The 24,722-nt window shown below is 39.9% G+C and overlaps 1 protein-coding gene across 2 annotated transcripts in view; it reads right to left on the bottom strand.

Moving 5' to 3' along the window:
• Window positions 1-2,072: 2,072 nt before the first annotated feature.
• The window catches only part of vps9d1 (VPS9 domain containing 1), a 56,168-nt gene continuing 33,518 nt past the window's right edge, over window positions 2,073-24,722 (bottom strand). Inside the window, exons 14-17 of one of the 2 annotated variants that reach the window (XM_078168166.1) lie at window positions 23,511-23,595; window positions 17,881-17,985; window positions 9,341-9,457; window positions 2,073-5,154 (exon numbers count right to left, since the gene is read on the bottom strand). In XM_078168166.1, coding sequence (XP_078024292.1) covers window positions 9,346-9,457; window positions 17,881-17,985; window positions 23,511-23,595 — 302 coding nt within the window. In that variant the 3' untranslated portion in view covers window positions 2,073-5,154; window positions 9,341-9,345. Of the gene's footprint in view, window positions 5,155-9,340; window positions 9,458-10,740; window positions 10,801-17,880; window positions 17,986-23,510; window positions 23,596-24,722 lie in introns of those variants that run through there. The other variant, XM_078168168.1, reaches the window with a different exon arrangement.

The following is a 24,722-nucleotide window of genomic DNA, read 5'->3' on the forward strand; positions in this document are numbered from 1 at the left end:
TCCTGTTAGTATTGGATGTCAGGAGGCAGGGATACTTTCTTTTTCTTTTTTTAATGTTTGTTTCAGCTGTCCATTTGGTGGAAAGTGAAACAAGTCGAGTTCTACATTGAGTCCTTTCTCTCAGTAAAAAGTAGATAATAGATATGATTTCTCTCCTATTGTCTTTGTTTCCAATTAGAAGTTATCACTCCTTAGTAAGGATGATACGTTATTATTATTCAAAACACATATGCCTTTTTCACAGAAGACATTTTTACTTGTCATAGCACAGATATATTTAGTGATGTTAACAATGGTCCCATTACATTATAGTGTGTTGTTAACCATCACCAGTCAGCTAGCACAGTGGTTCTCAAATGGTGTGCCAAGGTACACTGGTGTGCCGTGATGCAAATCCTGGTTTGCCATGGGATTTTGTGACAACCACACAGTATTATTGTAATATTCAACTGGGCCTATACAAAAAGTTATGGATGACTTTTTCAATTGACTCTATCAGTATAGTGAACACACCCATTTCCTAATAAAGAGGCAAACTCTACCTTAAAAAGTGTAATTTAATTCAATTTAATTAAAAAATAATTCACAGGGAACCTATTGGTCATCGTTCTTGTGAGGGAATTATAAGTGTGTAACACACCACATTATTTTACATTATCTTACATTATTTCCTGTTTTAAAAGATGTAAATGGTGCTTTGATGTAATTTTAAAAAGTTTAAAATGAATTCTTGAACCATTTTGTTAATAAATATTTCATGCGTAATGCTTACTTGTCAATTAATATTTGATTTAAGTAAATAAAAACAAACATTTAAGATGCAAAAAGAGTGATAGCACACGTTATAGAAGTGATTGTGTACAGATATACATACAGGTGTGCCTTGAGATTTTGGCTCACCCTTTGGTGTGCCTTGGGCACAAAAAGTTTGAAAACCTCTGAGCTAACATACACATTACAAGAGCCTTAACTACTGTAGCTCAAACAAGTCATAAGGCACTCACTCAACAAATGTGATGCCATTTCTGCACGGTTTTCTCCTGCAAAGTGATTGGATGCTGTCAGATTCCGGAGGTCCAAGTGAGGTCATAAGTCCCTAAAGTTAAAGTCCAAGTCAAGTTGCAAGTCTTTTTTGATTTTGTCAAGTCCAAAGACATTAAATTTGTGACTGGAGTCCAAATCATGTGACTCGAGTCCATACCTCTGGTATTTAGGGGGTATGGACAGGGATAGCTCTGTGATTAAAGAGGGTGAAAGTAGTGACACTAATACATTCTTTCCGATTGCACCCTGTGCCCAAGTGAGCCACAGGGCACCAACGGACTCTGGCCACGAAATTAACAAAAGTGTGTTTGGCATGCTCTCTACGCACTTGGCAGGGCGCACTTGACTGTGATCTGGTCAATGCGTGAGAGCTGGCCTGAGTAACAAAATCAGCCCCCTCTTCATAGATAGCACCAGTGCTACAGTAAGAATGCTGTTCTATTTATTTGCAAGGTTGTTGTTGGTCTCACTGAACTACTGAGTATGTTTGTAGCGTTCTCTGGTCAATTTGCCCACGCTGGCTATAGGAGATGTCTTCTATAAAATAGTAGGTAGCATACACTAATAGTTCAGTATATTATTATGTCAGTATGACATTTACTTGAATGCGGTATAATTCCTTCAAACCACACCATAACATTACCACTGATTGTGTATTTCATTTTACACTGCTGATATATTATGGGGCAGTGTCCAACCTAAATATAGTTCTTGAGTACAAAGTTGCTGCATCAAGTTTAAAGTTTAAGAGCTGTAGAATTTACATCTGTCACAATAGAAATACTTGGTAAGCACTGAGTTCATTGAGTCGAAAATAAATATTAACTTTCAAATTTACACAATTAGTAATTTTCTGCCAGCATTCCCCTCTTGCTGTATTTGCAGCAACAGAGCTGCTTTCTGCTGTATTTTTTTATGTTCTTAATAATAGCTATCCAATATAACGTGTTCCTCCTGGCTGAGGTAGGCTTTGAACTTGCGTCATGTTACAGGCCTCGGGCTGAAGTCAGACCACAACACACATTAAGTGATTTAAATATTTCTCTGTTCTCTTTATTGACCCATCTCTCAAACACTCATTTATCATTCTTACATTTCCAACTTTTCACAGTAAAACTGTTTGATAACACATTCACATTCAGTTTTCAGAAGCAATGAAAACTACTATACATCATTTACATGAAAACAGTGGCTTAGTTCAATTTGCAAAATATCACAGCATTCTGTCATTTTTATTATAATTACATAAAGATTATTACATAAACAAATTTGTTTTTGGTGTTAATGTCACAAAAAGTAGGTAGTAAATCCAAGACAGTTCTTAGGACATATTTTCACATCTTCTGGATACATGCAAAAATAATGATAAAAAAAATATTAAATTCGAGCAAGCAAACAAACCAAACTAAATAAAATGACAATATATAAAACTGTAGTTTTTCTGTGACACTAGAGACAAGTCTGCTTCTGCTTACATTTTAGCATCCATTTATTACACATGACACACACACCATTGGCAATCATCTACTGAGGGACATCATGATTAAAGACATCTGAATGCACAAGATTTGCCACAACGGCACACTTTGAATTCATTGAAGTTTTAACTGCAGTACTGAAACACAACTGGAAACAAACTGGGACTAATTTGATGCAAGTTTCCAGAAATTGAACGCTGATTTGTCCAGTGTGGTAAGATGAATAAAAACTAATGGCTGCCTGGAAGGAATGAATGCACATTTAAGACTTGCAGGGAAAAAAAACATGCTTCAGAGAATTACCACTCAAGTAAACATGATTTGCAGGTAACGGGCTAAAATAAAAAATGCATGAACACCAGACCCTTTCAGGTAAACACCCACTCTGTGTCTGCATGTATTTAAAACCAAACAGCTGGAAGACTTCACAGAAAAGCATTTTAGAAATGTTAAATATCGGTAAGAACTCAGTCCAGTCACGTCAAAGAACCATGACATGATCTCTGTATAACATCTCATTCTCTGAGAGCCTCAAGATCTACCAGTGGATAATCTGTTTCCAAATATATAGGTTCTCATCTCACTCCCATTCTATGGTTGTGAATTATGTGCAAATGTGGACGTCAGAGAAGCATTGGGACATGGGAGAAAAGTATAAAATGAGTTGTGAAAGTGAGTTCACGTTTTTGCTTTCCTGTAAAGAGTTTGTTGATTTTGAAACTTGGCATTAAAAGACAGAAGCCCTTTGGCATGGTTTATGTCTTACAAGCAGCACACACAAACACACACAATCTTGTACTTCTACTCCATTGAGGACATTCACTGACATAATGCATTCTCGAGCTCCTTACCTTAACCTGAACTATCACAACTAAATGCTTAACCCTAACCCTTACCCTAATCTTGAACTCAACCAAATTCTAACCTGAGTCTTAAAGGAATACTATGTATCACGTTGAACTCATAATTCATGAAGTAAACTTTCTCACATGGTGAACAAAGAATCCAAAACAGATGAACATTCTGCATTAATTGAGGTAATCAGGGTCCAAATTTAACAAAAGCAGAACTATATTAAAACATTTGTTTAAAAAACTTTCATACACCTTGTGCAGTATAATTCAAGTCTCACTTATCCAGGCCAACATATGCATTTTTGCTATAACCTTACAATATAAAACACTTCAGCCTAGAGCCTGTGCCCTGAGCATGCGTACGCTCGTGCAGAGTTGAAACACAAGCACCTGCTCAGGTACACTACTCAGCCATGCATGAGACAGTTTGTACTAATGTATTTTGAATTGTGAGGTTTTAGCAAAAATGCACGTGTTTGGGAAGTACCGAGCATATGACTGGATAAACGAGACTGGACTCTACTGCACGAGTTGCATGAGAGTTTGTAAACAGATGTTTTGATATTGTTTTGCTGTTGTTAAACACAGTCGCTGTTTGCTTCAATCCATGAAGACTGTTTGCTTTTTTTGGATTCTTCCCTCTGGAGCCATGCTAAGAAAACAAAGTTTTCTCCATTAATTCAAAGTAACACACAGTGAGTGGCTATCCAAGTGATCAGTGCTCCTTTAAAACCACGCCTGAACCCTCAAACCTGTATTTAAAGGTCTGTTAAAGGTGAGGGCAGGTCTAAATGTCCTCACTTTGCGAAAATTTCCTTACTCTGTATACCTGACTTAAATCTTAACCAACATGCGGTTACATGCAAACACAGCAAAGTACAAACTGGACTTTTCACCCCACAGCAGCAGGGCAGCTCTAAAAATTGTTTGCTGTCTCTCCCGAAGGCAAGTCTGTCTGCAAATAGATCTACTGTCTGAACTCAAAGTCATCATCCAGTGTAGCCTCAGCGCTGAACGCTTCAGCACCCAAAGTACATACATTCAGTTTTTCTATCCATAGTCTGCGGATGGATTTTGCCACCAATCTTAACATGAACACACACATACACTAACAAATGCACACACTTAATTATGGGTCTGCGTGTTTTTGTAAACAAAAAAACAAACAACGAAAAAACAGAAAGACAAAAAGCCACAAGGTGCATGGAATAAAACAGACATTTTTCTTCCAGTGAGTTTGCTAAAACAATGAAATGCTATTACCAAAGTCTACGGAAGACACAGATCAGTCTAAACACACACTGTTGGCTTCTTCACGCAGGGAAAAAATCGTAAGACCTGTAATATGGTTTATAATCATATTCCCTCAATAGTTAAACATATCACAGGTTTTACCTCAGTAGGAATTCATATAATTAATGGCTTCACTTCCAAAAGTTCCTTAAGACGACTCCAATCTCAACCATGTGCGGTCCCTTTAACAATCCAGTGCTTGCTAATGCAGCAGTGCTTTACAGCTTAAAAACACACCCTTAGAGGTCCCAGCAAAGCGCAGTTTCTGATTTGGTTAGAAACAAGTCATAGGCACTGGTTTAGTTCTCGGTTGCAAAGAGAGCAAAAGAAGTCCTTTCGTTAAATATACAGAATGTCTGTATGTATACAAGATAACATGCAACTGCAAAACTTGCAGGGAGCTGCAGGTTCAGCTGTCACCTCTCTGTAGTGCAGCAGGTAGTGTGGGATGAACTGTTGCTAGGGTCTCTTGTGACTGCAGCAACCTACGAAACAAAATGGAATACATTATTCCCTCCATTGGACATGCAGTTTAAAAATGCCTTCAAGGTTAAGTTATGCTGATTTTTTCTAATCTCATAAAAAGACTAAAACCAACAATGTGCGACCAAAAACATTTACTAAGCCTGTCAGTGGCCAACAGTCCAAACTGAGCCATATTTGTTCCTACCAAGACATATATCTTAAAACAGAATTACTATGCTTCGTGTTTGTATGCCTCCGTAAACCAGTCGTTGCGATGACAGTTTACGTCTATCTCTGTGAAAATATGGATGCTTCACACACATCTTCCCCTCCACAGCAAAGAAGATCTGTACAATCAGCAGTTTCAATGTGGACACCCAAAATTACTGTCACCAATTCGGTATCTGACCAAATATCTCCTCTTCTTTTCCTGAAATATGACATTAAATAATGGCTGTTTTTTCAGAACATTATGATGTCACCGTGAAGTTGACCTTTGATCCTTTGGATATAAAATGTCATCACTTCATCATTTTATTCTTTTAGACGTGTGTGTGAAATTTTGTCATAATTAGCGTAAGAATTCTTGAATTATGGTCAAAAAACGATCAGTAACCATCAGTAACTCGTATCGCAGCGGTGCCTGGACAGCGTGACGTGTGTGGTTGTACTGCTGCCGTGGTCCTGCCAGATGCCTCCTGCTGCTGCTGTTATCATTAGTCATACTTCTATTGTTATTATACACATATGATTATTGTCACACATGTATACTATCAGATATTAATATATGATTATTAATTATAATATTATTACTTTCATTAATGTTGTTATAAGCTACTGTCATTACCGTCTGTCCTGCATCTCTCTCTCTCTCTCTCTGTCTCTCTCTCTCTCTCATTGTGTCATACGGTTTACTGTTAATTTATTATGCTGATCTGTTCTGTACGACATCTATTGCACGTCTGTCCGTCCTGGAAGAGGGATCCCTCCTCAGTTGCTCTTTTCCCCCGTTAAAGGGTTTTTTTGGGGGAGTTTTTCCTTATCCGCTGCGAGGGTCATAAGGACAGAGGGATGTCGTATGCTGTAAAGCCCTATGAGGCAAATTGTGATTTGTGATATTGGGCTTTATAAATAAAATTGATTGAACTGATTGAATTGAGTTCATCGTTGAGTCCAAGAGGACATCTGTGCCAAATTTGAAAAAAGAAAAGTTCATGAGAATAGGACAGATAGGCAGACAGACAACCCAAAAACATCAATGCCTCTGGCCATGGCTGTTACTGGTGCAGACAAGACCTGTTTTTGGAAGACTTTTTGAAGATAAAAACACTTTCAGACCACTGATTAATAACATTTTCCTAAATTACCAGTAGTACTAGTCCAAGGATAAGATAATTCCTTATTCCAAAGTGTTTTTCTCTCATTAAAGTGAACAATTTCCATGAAAACATTAACTTAATTCCAAACCTTTGTATAGTCTGTCACGTTTTCAAGCCACTGAACAGAACAGTTGTGGTTTTGAGTATGTTGTCAAATCCATCGGCCACTGGCGGGTGTGTGTTTTTGTTTTACACGCCAAACTCATTTTTTACCTGCCATTGGCGCTTGGCGGGTGTTAATTTCACGCCCTGCCTGGATGCTTTTGGGCTGGGACACATGCTGCATCTTATACCGCCTGGAAAATGTGAGGTTGCCAGAAATCCAGAGTTCGGAGCTGATTTTCTTTCCAGGCATTATTTTTTCTAAGTGTGTATTAGGCCCAAAATAATGTCTGAGGGAAAGATGTTAAGCAGCCTTGCACTAGAATGATCAGCTTCTCTCCCATATTTATCACAGACTGATGTTCATGCAAGAAAGGAAAGATATCTGCCGGTTGTGATTAGCTGCTCTTCGTCACGTGACATGCCATGCATGTTGCTGCATTTCAAGAGTTTGTTTGCCCAGAAAAATAGGCACTTTGGAACTCTTGTGCACGGCAACCGCATCACTCTCGCTTTAGCCTTACACACGTCTACATTGAGTGCAATGAATTTGAGGGCGTTAAAAATGCATCATGTGTAGGGGCCTTTAAAGGGTTTCTGAAGCTCTGGCGGGAAGCAACTGCTTATGACTTACAGCCTTATTAGATATGAATGTGGTCAAAATTGATTTTGTGTAAGAGAGAAGACATGTGAAGCCATACATGTAACAACTGTCTAAATATTGTATAAAGAAGACATAAAAAATTAAAGCTGTTCCTCTAGTATGTATGTAAATGCTCGGAATTCTTCCACTTCTCAATCCAGCCACCCGGCAGGTGAGCGACAGCTCTGTGGAGCACAGCGATCTGCAAAGTTAAATATTTGGCTGTAGTGGAATCATTGTGTCACTGGGAGTTTTGGGGAATGCCAGTTGAGGATGTCACATTTCATAACATGCAGTGTCATCACACCCCGTCCCGCCGAGTAGCAGTGTGGAAACATCACCTTGGGCGCCAGACAAGCCATTCAGCAACACACTCATCCTTCAGTGTAATGCATCAGTCTCAGTCTACTTCACTCCATCCATCCCCCCCCCCCAACATCTCTCTCCTCGTAACTGCTGGCAAAACTGCTCAGGCCTGTGTTTCACAGCTCAGTCTGTTCTAAGATCAGCTCTAACAAACAGCAAACTGACTGAGACACAGGTCATCATGTGAAGTCATTAAAAAAACAAAACAAAACAAAACAAAACAAAAAAAAAAACAGATCAGTCTAAACAAAAACAAAAAATGTGTTTACTCATCTCCATGTCAGTTGAGTCTACATCGTAATCTGTAAAACCCAAACAGCAAAGAGTTTGGATGAAGGCTGAGACGCAGCCGCAGATGCAAACAATCAACAGCTCACAGAAAGGCTCCAAAAATCCCTCAAATTTGTAAAAACAGCTTGTGGAGAAGTACAGAGTTTGAAGTTATGATACGAGGGCACACTGCCTCCATTAATCAGTAATCATCTTCTAGAGCATCTCAGTGTATTAATCGGTTTCAAAAACACTACGGCATTTTCATGCACCTGTTTTCAAGCGGAATTTTAATTTGACTGGAATTTGCAGAAATTTCAGACCCACAATCAAAAAAGTTGTTACACTTGGCCGAGGTGAGGAAGAGACGGAAAATAGCGACGGATTAAAAGTCTGAAGTTTGTGGAGTGATGAGGAGACTGTAACGCTCCTCAAATCAATACAGTACATGAAACAAACAAATGTCATATTTCCATCATGTTTTCCACAGTTTGATGTTTGAGGGACCCTTTTTGATTACTTCATCTCATTGTTCCTTTTTCTTCTGCAATTGTTTAATGGCACCAAACTACAGAATTAATGTCACCAGTTGTTATTCTATGCGCATTAATTTGCATTTAACCCTGTTAGGGTTGAAACTGTACATTTCTTCAAACCATGGATATGTTACATTTGTACATTTCAGATTTATCATATTAACTTTTGCTAAAAAGACGCAGTATATAAGTTCACTTTGTCATTGGATGGTGGAGGGGATGGTGGGTGGGTTGACACCTACTGTGGGCGAGACTGCTGTAAAGCTGCAACAAAACCTGTTGTTTGTTTAGCGAGACATTACTGCGTTTCTAAAGGGGATTGTGCCACCAAAACTGGTTATTTAAAGCCAAAATATAATCTTTTCCATAACCAAGTGGTTTTTGTACCTAAACCTGACTACATGTTAATTACAGTGTTGTTGAAATGTTAAGTTTAAACATATTTATTACATAATAATGTACACATGTAACATTATCCATGGTTTGCTAAAACCGACAATGCCAACATTTATTTATTCAAGCTGCATTGATTTTGCAGTCACTTGTAAACAACTGATGATTTTGGCAATTTAGATGAAACTGAACAAGGCTGAAACATCTAACTACACACCATCAGCTTAGTGAGATGAGAAAATATTTTGTTAGTAATCCAGCTGTTGTATCCAAAACTATGTTCTTAATGAGGCTGGGAAAACATTAATTTTAATAAAAGATATGTATGCACATCATTTGTCAATGTCATAATATTTTTCAAATGTAAGTTTAGGTTACTGACAAAATGCTGAAAGATCTTTTTTCCATCTTAATACTATATTTTCTTTGTTTTAATGAGAAGCCCAGTTCATACCTTTATAGCTTACTTTGCACAAAAGTCAACAAAATGTTTACTAAAGTGTGGACGTTCCTTTACCTTTTTCAAATGTGTTTGTCTGCAGGAAGGTGAGCTCCTCCTGTTTGCAATGACTCGACATAGGCCAAGGCACTCTGCATGGAGGTCAGACAGTAGCCCTCCTCTCCTATCAAATAGCTGCAAAACAGAAATGAAAGTTAACATGCCATCTGTACGTTCAAGTAGAAAAGGTAAAGTTGAGTTCTTCCATTTATCTGAACTTTTTCAAAGAAAACTGTAAGACGACAAACAGAGACACAAACACAAAACTATTTCATTCTGACAGAACTAAACAAAATGAGGCTTAACTGCCCACAAATATGCCAAACATGCCAGCGCAGAATAGATTCAATTTATTCATTTTGCTGAAATCACCACATCAACATTTTCCCATAGTGAGCAAAGGACCAAACATCTCTGCTCAATGTTCAACACTTTGGTACACAAGTATCAAATAGTTGGGCAGCATGAGGAAAGAGGGAAGTGATGGACGGAGAAGAACAAGTGATTAAGGAGGAGATTTGTTCAGATACAGCAGAAGAGAGACAGAAGGGGACTGAAGAGCAAGTCAACTCTGGCTGACCTCGACTAACTAGAGCAAGACACGAGACCGACTGTTGCCAAAACGCTGCACTGCACACAAAGAGTGAGAAAGGAGATAAGAAGATGCTTATCTCTTGACTGTGGTCTGAAAAAAAATATAACTAATGTGGTGTTAGCCTGGCACAATGCCCAGAATGTCCGTGCTAAAGTTAAATATATAAAAATGCAACTACAAACCATAACAAGCAACCACAAAGCATTGTAGCATACACAATCCTAATTTCATCAACAAAAACTATGATGGAAAATATTTGTTGGCAACCTTTCTTCACCCATCTCTCATATCTGACAGCAACTTAAAAACTAACCTCAGAAAATAAAAAGTTTGACTAAATGTATATTTATTTCTGTTAATAAATTTATCAAACCTGTATATATGAGCCATTTTAATAACAGGCTACACTTCATCTTATTCAACAACCTGCATGCGTCTGTAGAATCACATTGTGCACATTCCTGACTGGTTTAACAGATATATTTGGGTTGCAGTGAAGTCATGTTTCTGCCAGTAATGTTTGCTAATGTAAGTGGCTCTTGGAAGGCCTAAATTCACAGAACCATATTTCCATAACAAAAAGTCCTAATACTGAATTTATCACGATATTAAGAAACAAACAAACAAAAAAATTAATAATAATAACAATCCTTTAAATATGTCTTTTAAAAAATAAACTGGTTTTGCCATTTTCTCTTAGGTCTAAGCCTGTGTCTGAGAGTTACGCCCTCTACTGCTCAAACAAAACAATACAATCAGGGCTTATACTGTCCTCGCAATGAGTCCTCATACAGAGCTAGACAGTTAGCGAACAGTCTTGTTCTCCAATAACCACAAGGCGTGACTTTTCTTGAAAATTTAATGGAGACCAGTTACTGTAAAACTGCAACAAAAATACAAAATGCAAACACAAATCAGAATCTGAATACTTATCACACTGACATGACTATATCTGAAATAAAATATACCGAGTAGCAGAGCAAAGCACGTTAGCCAGTTAGCAAAGTTAGGCTACAGGTCATTTTAGCTGAATTTACAGCAAAACGAATGTACAGAAAACATATTGTGCATGTCATATCTATTAAATGTTAAACCAAAATACTCATGGACAAATAGTGTCCAAGGCAACAACGCTGAAGACAAAACTGCAGCAGGAGAAACGGTCACCATATGCTCTTCACCATGTGCTCGTTAACTCTGAGGGAAATTCCCTGCTCTACAGCTACTGCTATTGAGTAACCAAAAGGGGGCACTGCGGTCCACAAAACCTATTTAAATATTATATGCGCTCAAACAGAGGGCAGAACAGGGCTTGTCATTAAACTATTTTTTTTTTAAAATAAAATAAACACAGTAAGGTAGGCGTCAGTCTGTATGCCCCCAGTTTTAAGAAACGGCAGGAGTGCCGAAACACAGGCAAAGCAATGTGCTGCTGTGGATGGGGGTCAGTAGCAAAACATATTTTAGACACCTAAAAAAATGCCACCTAACAAAGTCCGACACTTGAAGTGTACACAATTTTAGGAGCGCTTCACCGTTCCGTCACACAGCCTGTTCTAACAGGGAAAGTGTTAACGACTTCAGTTCCACAACTATGCTCTCGTCAAAGCCACCACACTCCATTGACAAAAACAGTAATTTCACATCGCTGAACACAGGAGCTGCAGTTCTACTGCTGCGTCAATCAGTTATTTGGTCTGTGTTATTGTGTGACTTTGGTGAATCTGAACTAAACGCTTAAGTCACACAGTAGCACAAACTAACTGATAGCAACAGTAGTAGACCAGCAGCTCCTGCGTTCAGTGGGGTTAAATTTCTGTTTTTGTCAATGGAGTATGGCTTTGAAGAGAGCTATATAACCACTTCAATTCCTCATTGGAAATTACTGTCTGACGACAAGGTAAAGTAGTGAAAATATTCTCAATATAGCACACACTTAAACTGATACAGATTTTTTTAGGTAGGATTTTTTTTTCAGTTGGCTGAGATACATGTTGCTGACTTCATCCACAGCAGTGCATTGCTTTGTGTCTGTGTCAGTACTGGTTGCTTCTCCAAACTTGAGGTGCACCAACTGTCTACTTTAGGTAATGCAATGACTATGGAAAAGAGCCTAATACATCCCTACTTAAAAAATCCGAACTATCCCTTTATTGCTGACCCAAGACAATTATTTGTCTAAGGAACAAAGAACACAGTTACACTAGTGAAATAACCATGTAAAATTGTGGTAGCTTTCGTCACAGTATCAAGACATTTTAAAAGACACATCTTCAAGCGTGTACCTCTGCTGTAATGGAGACACACATCCATGCTACGCTGGGCTGATGACCAGGTCAAACCAAGTCAAGTCCAGCCAGCACATGTGTATGGAAAAACACCACAAGACAATGGGTCTCAGCTGTGCTCCCGCCCCGATCTTTCCTTTGTTCTCACTCAGGAGATGAACCTCCCTTGTAGTGGAAAGATGACACGAGACCTATCTTTGACAAACTGAACTGATTGTGCCCACATGCCATTCACAACACACCAAGAGTCGAACTCAATGCAAGCCAGCCTAGTTCTGCATGTGGTCTGGTTGATCCGATCCTACTGTGAACAAGATCTGATCTTGGAGTTTACAGACTTGACAGTTAAGTGTCATTGAAAAGACGAGTGTGACCACAGTCTACATCTTTGAAGGAACATTTACTGAGGGGCTTGACAGCAGCTGGTCGACCTCTGGTGACTGCAAATTAACTGGATCTACAGTAAATTCTACTCCTGGCCTAAGTAGACAAAACATGTCAGGAAGAACATTAAAGCTGCAGTAGGTAGAAAGCCTGAAAACGGTCGATTTTTGAGTCTCATCTGAGTTAGGTTTCGTTCGTCTCCACCCTGAGCCCCTCCTACCAGACAAGCAGGCGAGTATTTTGTCCTACTTGGTTCTATTTCTCCCTCTCTGGGAGCCTCGGCTCTCCCTCACCGCGCAGCAGCCCTCCCCATCCCTCCCTCGCGGTCCCGCACATACTCCCGAGCCTCGCTCTCCCTCACCGAGTAGCAGCCTGCCCCATCCCTCCCTCGCGGACCCGCACGTACTCGCGAGGCTCAGCTCTCGCTCTCCGTGAGAGCCCTCGACTCCACTCCCACGGCCGACCCTCGCGCCCTCCAGCTGGGCCCGGCCTCATCTCACCCTTCCCCTCCCTCCAGGGCTCCGGAGAACCGAGTTCTGTCTTCCTTTTTTTGGGTTTAGCTGTGTAGGCAGTTGTAGCCAATGCTGGAATAGCTATTTTACCTGGTGCACTGTTCACCCTTGCCGCTTGCTCTCCCCTTCTGCTGGCGGCACGGGAACGCGCGTATGCAGTAGAACAGCCAATAGGCTGACCTTTGATTGGTTGACGCACATCGGCATGATACTGATTCTTTAGAGGCTGAACACAGAGCCATGGTGAGGTGCAGAAACCTATTGTTTGTCTCAGACCACTTGATTTACATTATGCTTAGAGGATATTATAAAATTTTTACTCAATTATACCAAAACAATGTTGCCTACTGGAGCTTTAAGAAGCAGAGAAAGCTAAAGGTGCTTTTTTCTAAAGAGCTTCTAATTTGACATAGTACTCAAAGGAAAAGAATAAAAAAAGAATATCAGAGTAAAATTAAATGTTATAATCCCACTAGATCTCACCAGGCTTCATATCAAATAAATCAGCATCTTGTCCTAGCTCACTTGATTATTGTATTTTTTTAAAGCTTTATATCTCAACTAGTCCATGTGTGAACTGAAGACATCACATTATACTTGGAGATGAAATCCCATATACAATGACAGTTGACTAAACCAATCATTTTAAAGACTTTTGGCTATCTCATTCACAGCCTTTGGAGAACGAGAGCATATCCACCCTCTCATAGCCTTGTGGCCTGTCTTGGTTCCGCCTCTCCCTTTAATTGAACTTTTCCAACCCACTGAACTACATAAACATCAAGTGGGACTTTATTTGTATTTTTATAGAGAAGAAAAACCAAATCCCAAATATCCTGAAATTCCTTGGCCACTGCCAATCTAACCAGCTGGCTTTTACAACCCACTGTTTTTATGGCAGTGAATAGACCTCTTAGGTGTGGTCTGAACTCACACGCAACCAAGATCAGCATGATGTAGAATCTCAACTCAAGACCTCCAGCCCTCACCTACTGTCCTATCTTGGTATTTGCCAGCAGCTATGGCTTATGCATACAACATGTTCTAAAATAAACTTGTCAATGCTCTCTTGTGGACAAACTGTAATGTCATGAGAATATACTGGTGGTGTATAGAGGGCATTTTAGCTGTAATGTGTTATTTTGATCTAATTCCATTGTAAACATGAATAAAGTTTGTTTCCCATGGTATAAATGCTTTATTAGGAGTTTTTTTCCAGCTTGTATTAAAATTTAAAGTTCTGTATTGTTTTGTTCTAATTTAAAGCTGAACACAAAATTGATATATTATTGCATGATGAGATTGTTGTGGTGAACATGTTAGCAACAAGTGCCTTTTTATATATCCAACAGACAGCAACATTAGCAGTCCTTTTTTGGCCACCTATTAATGCAAATATTCATTCTGCTTTTAGTTGAGAAAAATATCTGGTTCTTTAGCTGCTCTAACTTTGTCATTTGGTGAAGGTAGTGTACAGTGTGTTTATCAAGAGATTTTTTCACTGAAAACAGCGACCTGCTGCTGCTAATGAAAAGGGTTGATGAGGACGGAGTTTAAAGGCTGGAAAGCCAAAACAATGAGCTAAAGGACACTAAATTACTCTTTGAGGCTCACAGCGAAGTTAGTGATAATTCTCTGCGGGTCCATTAGCTAGCTCCCTTGATAACTCACAAGACAGCTTGCACGACCGACAGACAGACAGACAGACAGACAGTGATGACCAGCGTAATACACTGCCAAGTTCAACTGGACAAATTCTAATCTGCCCTGAAACTCTGTAATCAATCAAAGCTGTCACAGTGTAGGGGTGTAAAGACACATCAATATGGATCAATATATCAATTTAGTGATTCAACAATTCAATATTATCGATGCAAAGTGAAAAGGTTGATACATGTGTTCATCTTAAAGTCTTTTTTGAAATTCCTATGGCATTTTTGTGTCACTTTTTCCATCTGTTTCAAGTGTACCTCCTTCCCAAACAATAAAACAGGGCCAGTAGTGTAGTGCCAGGCTGACAATGGCAAGCAGCCACAAAAAAAGACTGAGTAATTATCAAGCAAATATCATATCATCCAAAGAATTGATTTATCATGCTGTGATGTAACCTTGGATTTAGACCCCTCTCAGAGTTATGAGTGTTGTGCACACTGACTGAGATTTATATCAGGTTAACTCTGGGCATGTTTAATCTAAGTACAAGGCCGTTTGACATGGGGGGAAGGCTACTGTGCAGGTGGACATTCCTTCAAAACTGGAATTTTAACCACACTAACAGAGAACTGTATCAATGATTATTTAACCTTGCAATGGATTAGGGGCAATACCATCATGATCATTATCCGTCCTTCCAGCCAATCAAAGTTTGCTTTGGGAGTTGGACCTCCATAACCCCATACTATGGGGAATATGGTGTTGTATGACCGGTAATAGAGATATAAATCAGGCCCACCCAGTTCTCATTTACTCGTCTGCACAATTTCTTGTGATTTATTCTAAATTTTTTTTTTTTTTTCAGAGAATTAATAGAATATAGTATTTATTTCTTTAAATCAATTCATAGGAATGTGAAGATGAATGAAAGATGTAACCCAATCTTGGGAGGACATTAATGTTTAATACATCTACCCTTTCTTACAAAGACAAAGTTTTCCATCTTATACAGTCATCTCTTGTGGTTCTTAGTAAACCTGGACCATTGGACTCAAAAATAATCAGTTGTGTTGCAGGCGTTCTGATATTTATACCTGAGTATTTCAGTCCTTTAGGTTTTTAGACAAATGGGCAGAGCCTACATGAACACAAGTAAAATGATTTAGTCAAATGGCTTCAATTTTATTCCAATTACTTTTATTCTCTATCTTTGACAATTTGGGTATAGAGGTAAGTGGATCAGGTCGTCTTAATAAAACATCATCAGCGCATAAATTTCATGAAAATGTCCACCAATTGAGATACTTCTTATCTATGGGTTTTAATGAAGAGCACAGGCTACAGGCTTAAGGGCTAAAGAAAACATTAAAGGAAATATTTGGCACCGCCATCATGTCTCCCAGTGAAGATGAAAATGGTCAGAAAAAATGTTGTTTCTGGTTCACGTTGTTTCTCATACAGATGGGACCAAATCCAAATTTTGATAAAATATTAAATAAATATGGCCATAAAATCCTGTCAAAGGCTTTTTTGGCGTACAGCCATATAACTGTTGGCATTGCCTGAACAGCCTTCTCATGTTTATAGCTGGCTGACGCCCAGCATCGAATCTCCCCTGATCCAGATTCACAACAAAGGAATAACTTTACAAGACAGAGGGCGAGGACTTTTTTCTTATTATTTAATGACTTTATAATAATTGTTTAGAAATATTAAAAAGACCTTTGTCCAGTTGCCCCAACTGGTCTTTACTATGCCTGGTCGTAACTCCTAAGACGGTCTTTGTTAAGACCAGTCTTAAGGAGTGGACTTACGCCAGTTGCACCAACAGGGCTTACGCCTGGTCTTAGCTACTCCGGTCTTAGCTGTGCACGTCCATGTGAATGCCCATGGAATGCAGCATGCGGCCTGCCTAGAGGAGCGCGGTGACGTTAAATGACGCGCTGCTGATTCAACCCGCGTGCTTGACAGTTGACAGCCCCTCTCATCTGTGATGACAGTTTATTTACAGTTTAAGATTTGAAGAAAACATGGAGGATCAACGAAAAAGAAAGGCTAACTGTACCGACATTGAAATTAGAAAATTAATCGAGCTGTACGGCCAGCACAGAGACGTGTTGACTGCCAAGCAGTCAAACGTCATCACAAATAAGAAAAAACAGTCGGTATGGGTGTGTGTTCAGACTCTGGCTGCCTTCGTACAGAGGCTGACATTAGGAAGAAGTGGAAAAATCTCCTCAGCAAGGCAAAAAAAGATGTCTCCTCCAAAAAAAAAAAAAAAAAAAAAAAAAAAATCACCCAACTGGCGGGGGTCCTCTCCCAAAAACCTCAATTTACGGTGACATCATTGTTGATGTATTTGGGGAGGATTCCCCTGCCCCGCAATCAGCAACTGTAAGGCTGCATTGCGGCCCGACACAAACTGTAAATCTGGTGACAGCTCTTCAGTAAGTTCAAACAGATCTCTCCTACCGAATCGAAACCTCTCAATCAGCTCCTCGTCATTATATAGGTCCAATGGATTGCTTGTGTCCTTAATTACTCTCTCCCGTCTGAATGCCTGCTCGCTGTACAGATGGTGGATGAGACGTGCCATTATCAAGCTGCGCTCTCTGCACTCTAGAGCACATGGGCGCAGCTTGATAATGACCTTACACCTGCTCTTGACTAGGCGTAAGATTTACGCCTAGTCTTAGAGAGAAGAAGGGTTAAGCCTAGATGGTGCAACCAGCGTAACTATTAGGTCGGACTTAGAACACCAAGTTACGACCGACTTAGCTTAAGACTAGGCATAAGCCCTGTTGGTGCAACCGGTTGTGTATAGGATATAGGGGCATCTACTGGCATAAATGGAATGTAACATTCACAACTATGTTTTCATTAGTGTATGATCACCTGAAACTAAGAATCGTTGTGGGTTTTTTTTAAACTAATAATAAGCCATTAATATCTACATACAGAGCAGGCCTTTTTCTGTCCGCCGTGTTGTTTCTACAGTAGCCCAAAAAGGACAAACCGAACATTCATTAGGTATATTAGGAGTCCAATGCCCTATTCCATCAAAATTGTGACAAATCTACTCAAAATTTTGTGTACTTGGTGCAAACAAAGGAGATGCATTCTCACCCTTCATGAATAAACTCCTCCAAAGCAGCACATTCAGACACCAGCTGAGGACACTGGCACCGTAGAGCAACGAAGGACAGGATGGGCAACAGGTCATCTGCACCGCTGTGAGACAAAAGAAGCAAAGAGGCAGTGAGATGAAGTAAAAGAGGACAACACATGTAAATAAATAAAGCAGAAGGGAAAAAATAAAGAGTGACATTTACACAGTATGATGGCATGCGTTCCCCAGGGGACCGAATGGAAACTACATTAAATGTAGCTCTTAATGGGATGCGTGTTCAGGGATGGAAATGATAAAGCTTTTTTTCTCTCCCTGAGATCTGCTGGGAGGACAAATTGCAGCCATGGAGATGATGACAGCCTGATAGCATTCTCCCTGTGTGCAGACAGTGACCATTTGTTTATCAGCACTCACACGCAGGGCTAACTGCTTGCTTGCTAGTTTGCGTGAGAAGGTAGGTTGCTGGCCCTCAACTGACCCAGCTACATGCAATTGGATACTCTCCTCCTGCAGGGTTCTGGAAGGTGTGGACAGACTCATGTAACCACTGAGAGCTGGACCTCACATACACACACACAATCACAACCCTGAATTATAATCTTCTGAGTTCACTACTGTAAACACAGACATTGATCCACTCACACTAAAACCGGTTTCTCTGCATTCCAAGGATACAATGCAGTCTTCCCACACGCATAAATACTGATTTTAGTGAGAAGATTACGCTCCATTATGGGTTTGCAATGCATTCCTATTCAGTGAAGGATAGAACAAGTAAAAAAACAGCATAAATGGGAAAAAGGGGGGAAAAATCTTAATTAACAGGATACGGAGGGAAAGTGCCGACCAATTTAGCAGTACAATAGAAGAGAGAAAAGAAAGGGATATAGACAAAAGCACACTAGAGAACAAATGAGCTCCCAGTTGGTCAAGGACAAAGAACTGACGAAAAATGGAAATGCTGTTGAATGAATAAAAGAGGGCAGCCAGTACAATAAAGTGCATTTGTGTGTGAGAGACTGTAAATTAGAAACCAAAGTGAAAGGGTACAGCAAAAAAATAAAATAAGTTGAAACAATGAGGGAGGAGAAATAAACATGCCATGTAAATATAAAGTACACTAATTCCTGCTGAAATCTGGCGGGTTTTGTCTGTCAGCAGAATTTTGTAGCACTTCCAAATTCTATCTGACTCAGGCCTTGATCAAAAACACTTTATGTGAGTCACAGTGACATGTTGAAAGGCAATGTGTACTTACATGGACTAAAAAAAGAAGTCACATATGGGTCTACTGAGTCGCAATCAGGACAGGAAAAATGTGGACACTGGCAGATTGGAGGCAGGGAAGTGCTGGTCCAAATTTACCCTCTTTAAAAAATGGAGCTTGGATTCAAATTTAGTGGCGACATTTTAGGTTCACTTTTGAATGAAAGTTTCATTGAATTAGAGTTGCCAGAGGCTACTGGCTAGATTATGACATTGTAAAGTGATGAGCAAGTAGTGCAAGCCATTGAAAGCTTTTCCTTTGAAATGCTGGTTTGATTCATATATATTTAATTGTGGTCAAGTTGCACTGATTTTCAGGGAAGACGTCTGCAGATTATATTCCGACATGTCAGACATGATTGCATTCTTGGTCCCTACAATATAAACAAGGAAAAAATTAATCATCGATTGAGATCCCTTCTGCAGTTTGGGCCATGTTTGACTCATGTTTCCATGTAACAAAACAAATCCTACACAACATGATCGTTTTCATTTCTTGGAACTACATGTTGTTACCAAGCTGTATATTTTATTGTACACAGTACACACAAACATCCTTCAACGTCACAACTTCTTTGGATAAAAAGCTTTGAGAGGGGCCGTGCCCGGTCGACTCTTCTACTCCGCCATTTCTGATCACCTCATACGTATTCCAATACAAAGAGACAGATATGGAGCAGGAGACATAGCCTCAGCCATTCTCAAAAATCATTAGTGGATCCAACAAAAGAAAAAAAAGGACAAGAGGGTACAAAAAAAGACAAGCTATCCAATAACTCTTGGGATGAAGAACATGATTTTCTGCATGTTTTGTTCCCTGACACTGGGTGTTTGTGGGTTGCACTACACACCAAACAGATGACTTTTACAAACATTAAAGATGTGCACTTACATACACACATAAACCCTTGAGTACTGGTGGCATCAGTTTCATGGTAACAATTTTAAGCCCTAATAAAAAGTGTCAAACCTTAACTTAAGACTGGCTCTCCCAAAAAGCAAGTAAAAGCTTGTATTTCAGGACTGAGATCTACATCCACCTTAAAAAATAGTGGCTCTCTTTAGCCCCTTTTCTACAGAGATTGTGCGACAGGGCCGCTACAAAGACCCATCATTATGCTGCCTTTGCTCTTTTACATAGAGCCATACAAAGCAGGCATCACACTGCCATTGTGTGTGATTTTATGTAGGATGTTGGTGCACTGGAGCAAAAGAAGCCTGACACCGTGTCCTAACAGCAAGTGAGCATCTGACTATCGCAATGCATTGCGTTAATATCGGACTCTCTGTCCACAGCAGATCCAATAATTATAAAACTACATCACATCATCTAACCAAACCACTCTCCTAGCAGCTGTGATCTCAAATTAACCACTAAAAAATGCCAACTTATTTAGGTTTTTGTAGTGAAATGGGATGGCATCATACAGATAACTGCTCATTTCAATCTTGTGAATGAGCAGTTCCTCATCCACTGCAGCACTTTCAACTCAAGCAACAGGAATAAAATAGAAACAGGGCATCTGGCAGAAGTTTTGTACAGGCAGTTTGGACAGTCCAATAGAAAACAATGGATCAATCAACAATCAAACCAATTTTTGCTCATGTCGCATCTAGTTAGGACACTAAAGGACATGACTTGTAACACAACTGCATCGGCCAATAACAATGGCATAACATGGCAATAACAATTATTCACTGTCCCTGTTACGTGGTGGCTGACCTTGCCCTCTGCTTGTACGATAAAAAGCTCCCAGACTTCATTGTTTTCCCAATTTGCCATTATTTTCTAGGGGTGTAGATCACCAGCTTCATCATGATAAGATATTATATCGATTTGTTTGGATGACGATACGATGTTTGCCGATATCACAATGTCTGTCACGATACGATTTTGATTCGATTCGATTCAGGAGCCTGCGATCGATATGACATATACCCATGCGATATCATATACCCATCTAACACAATCATTTACATCAACTCACAAAAACAACTAGAATATGATTTGACCATTTTATTTCTGAGCTCTGTTTGTTGTTTGAGCGGAGGCATGCTTGCGCAGAAATGGTGACACAGACGTGCTATGTGAATTTCAAAATAAATGTGTATCTTTAAGATGACGATATGGATCGATGTTTTCATTTTGCATCGATATAATCGGATCGTTAATCAATGAATCGATGAATCGATGTATCGATGTGGATCGATGTATCGTTACAGCCCTATTATTTTCCATTGCTAATTTTTTTCTTTGAGTTAGCTGCTTACTGCTGCTGGCTGCTTTTGAAATCTGCAAAGGGTACAGGACTGGTGTGAGGTTTTGATGTTGTGTTATGTGTGCAACCCAACACCAGGAGGTTTAAAAAGCAGCTGCTAGCAATTAGCAGCTAACTCAAAGAAAAAGAACAGCGGCTGAAAGTGTCTGTAAATTGGGTAGACAATGTGATCCGTGAGGTCCTTCCCCTCCAAGCAGAGGGTGAGATCAGCCGCCATGTAACAGGGTCAGTAATTGATTGTTATTGCCATGTTAATGCCATTGTTGTCTAAAAAGAGCTGCCAAAGAGTACGTTATACGTATGTCACACTAGAGGCCGAGACTGCCTTGTTACATTAAACGCCCGTCGCACCTCTTTTGTTTTTGTTTTTTTTGGGGTTTTTTTTTTTCTTTTGTTAAAGTGATCCCGGCATGCTGTCTAAAATCACACACTCAGTACATTAACATGACATTAGAGAAAATCGATTTATTGTGTTAACCTGATCATGGTAAACATGTTAGTCCGACTGATATCATGCTAAATGGAATTTAGTCAGACTAACATACCCAGATAACGCAATGGCGAGTCAAATTACCTCTGCATGTCTACAGTCAATCGGACCCAAACTGGCCTAGGCACTCAGCACATGCTCCTCAGTTTCTGCCCTGGGCTTTGACCCAGAGGTCAAAAAGCACTAAATGCTTAACAGAAGAAGAAGCTGGTAACAACAAGTCAAAATCTACATCCAGAACCATGCATTTTTGGACGGATGAGGAGAAACAGTTCATGCTGTGTCAGCTAAAAGAGTTTAATATTTTAAAATACATGGTTGGGAGGAAAGCACAGAATGACGATTGTCTAATCTGTGATGTAATAAGTGAACCTGAAAAAGGTCAAATACTAACAAGCTGAAAGGAGGCATATCACCACCTATCGTAGCGAAGTCCAACATAATGTACTTAGGTCAATAAATCGTTTCCCCTCCTGTGCTTGTATACTGGGACAAGGACAGTGCTCCTATTAAATGGCCCAGTCGAGCTATAACCATAGCTTGACTTAACTGTGCATGTAAACGCACTGCCTGGAGCAGCATAATGACGTTGTTTGGTTTTGTGTTAAAATTATAAAGGCGGCATAAAGAATGGACTTTGTAGGAGCCCTATAGCGTGATCCCTGTGTAAAAGGGGCTTTATAAAGGCAACTTAGAATAACAGAGTACCACCTTGATCAGGCAGTGTAAAGGTGTCCTCACTGGAGGCTTGTTGCTTGCGCAATATTGATGCAAAAATATTCTCAGTTCATTCGTTAGTTCGTTAAACTAGGCAGTGATGAGGTTGATTATAAGTACATCACTGCTTTCCCTCTTGGATGTGGTTCACCAGATCATGTAAGGCCACAATGAGAAGATCCACATTTGACCACAGATAAATGGATGCAGAGGAAACTGTTCTCAGTCAAACTTTGTCAACACAAACTGATTTGAACTGAGTCCATAACGCATTGTACATTCTCCAGAACGCATGCTACAACCCACTGAGCCTTTGTCTGACTCTCTGTGCATCATCATGAATTCCATCTCTTTTCTTCTCTTCCCCAAACCCCTTGTTGGGCCCTGGGTCTGTTCTAAACCCAGACACGACGACCCACTTTTAGGCCTAGCTAGGAGGAGGCACTCTATAGGGGGGCAATAGGCCTATGAGAGCCCCTGCTGTGACAGGCTTAGCCGAGCGATGATGAGACCTGACAGGGCAGCTAGCATGGCAAAGAGCCCTTACATGATATTTGGGTAGTTTCAGTGGACAGTCTTTCCCTCTGTATCATAAGCATGGAGTCAACAAAGAAAGGGCTCTTATTTTGAAGTTTAATGAGGTATACTTTGGAGGAATTTGACTAAAGGAATAACACAACCCATAACAGTCCGTCACTGTTCTGGACAATGTTCTTACCCTTTAATCATCAAACTGTTGTGTCAGGTTTATGTTATGAGGTGTCTCATTTTACTGTTTACATTTTCCAGTAAAAATCCCTCATTAAGTGTGCTGCAGTGACAAACACCAAAACCCCCAAAAGTTGGCACTTGTTGTAGCTGATGATTTACTCACATGGCAGCTGTTTTGGGTGTGGAGTCCACCTCATGAAGACACCTGTAATCCTCAGCACAGGCACAGATCAGTCGTAGTGTCCTAACTGTAACAAGACATGGCAGAAACAATATATAATATCTATTTATGTAACCCATGTAAAACCCCTGTCCTCAGACCAAATTTACAATAAACACAAACACAAAAAAAACGCTGATAGCCCACAGCTAAGCAATGTAGCTAAATGGCTTGCCATAATTAAAAACACAGCTACAAAATAAATTGGTCCCAGATAACATTGGAAACAAACTGGATTGGTATAGATTATTTGTCCAATTAAATATCAAATTTGAGCTAATGTGAGTGATTTGCACCCTGCCCACACCAACCAGTGTTGTATGTTTTGTCAATTAACTGCAAATGATGCCTTGAAGCAGTCAGAGGATCATGGAATGAATGCATCCAGTGGGATGGCTTACATTTTAACATGTTTGCAGTGCAGCTAAAGTGACTACGATAGCCACCACCATGAAGAAAATAGCACCAGTTACAGAAACTGAGGGCCCTATTTAAACTATCTATAGCTCATGGTCAAAAATGAATGGCACAAGTGCAATTAGGGCAAGTCCAACTCCACTTTTGCTGGTTAAACAGCCCATAATCTCAGTGCAAAGTAAGACACAACAGGCAAGGGGGCTGTATTTAGTCCCATAATTAATCATAGGTATATTCTGGATGTAATATGAATTCAACCAAATCGAGTGTCATCGCTCATTCCCTTTAAAAGCCATGTGCGCCTGTATGTGGTACACTGCTATTTACATGGTGGATTCTGCAAACTGTAGAAGCAAGTGGTTTTCTGCAGTAAAGGCAGCAATGTCGCTGCCAATGGTGCAATCGCTTTCTGCCATTTAAAAATAGCAATACACCAACTATGCCATGACTACACCTCATTTTATGACCTGCATGCCCACAGGCGCACAAATGGGCACAAGTACATTTGCTGTCGCTGTCTGTGCAAAGGACAACTGCCCTGGTCTGAAACTAGCAATGACAGTTGCAGTGGGCAGTGTGCCGCTTTTCCACTTAATGCCACTTGCGCCGGTTGTAGGATAGGGCCTTCAGACAATCCAAGGAAAAGGGACACCTCAGTAGTTCCCAATTTAAGGAACATCATTTTAAAGATATTGGCTTAAAGAGCAAAGCTTTCAAAGGACTGTCTGTTAGGAGAAC

Source organism: Epinephelus lanceolatus, chromosome 5, assembly GCF_041903045.1.
Source record: "Epinephelus lanceolatus isolate andai-2023 chromosome 5, ASM4190304v1, whole genome shotgun sequence".
NCBI classification, from domain to species: Eukaryota; Metazoa; Chordata; class Actinopteri; order Perciformes; family Serranidae; genus Epinephelus; species Epinephelus lanceolatus.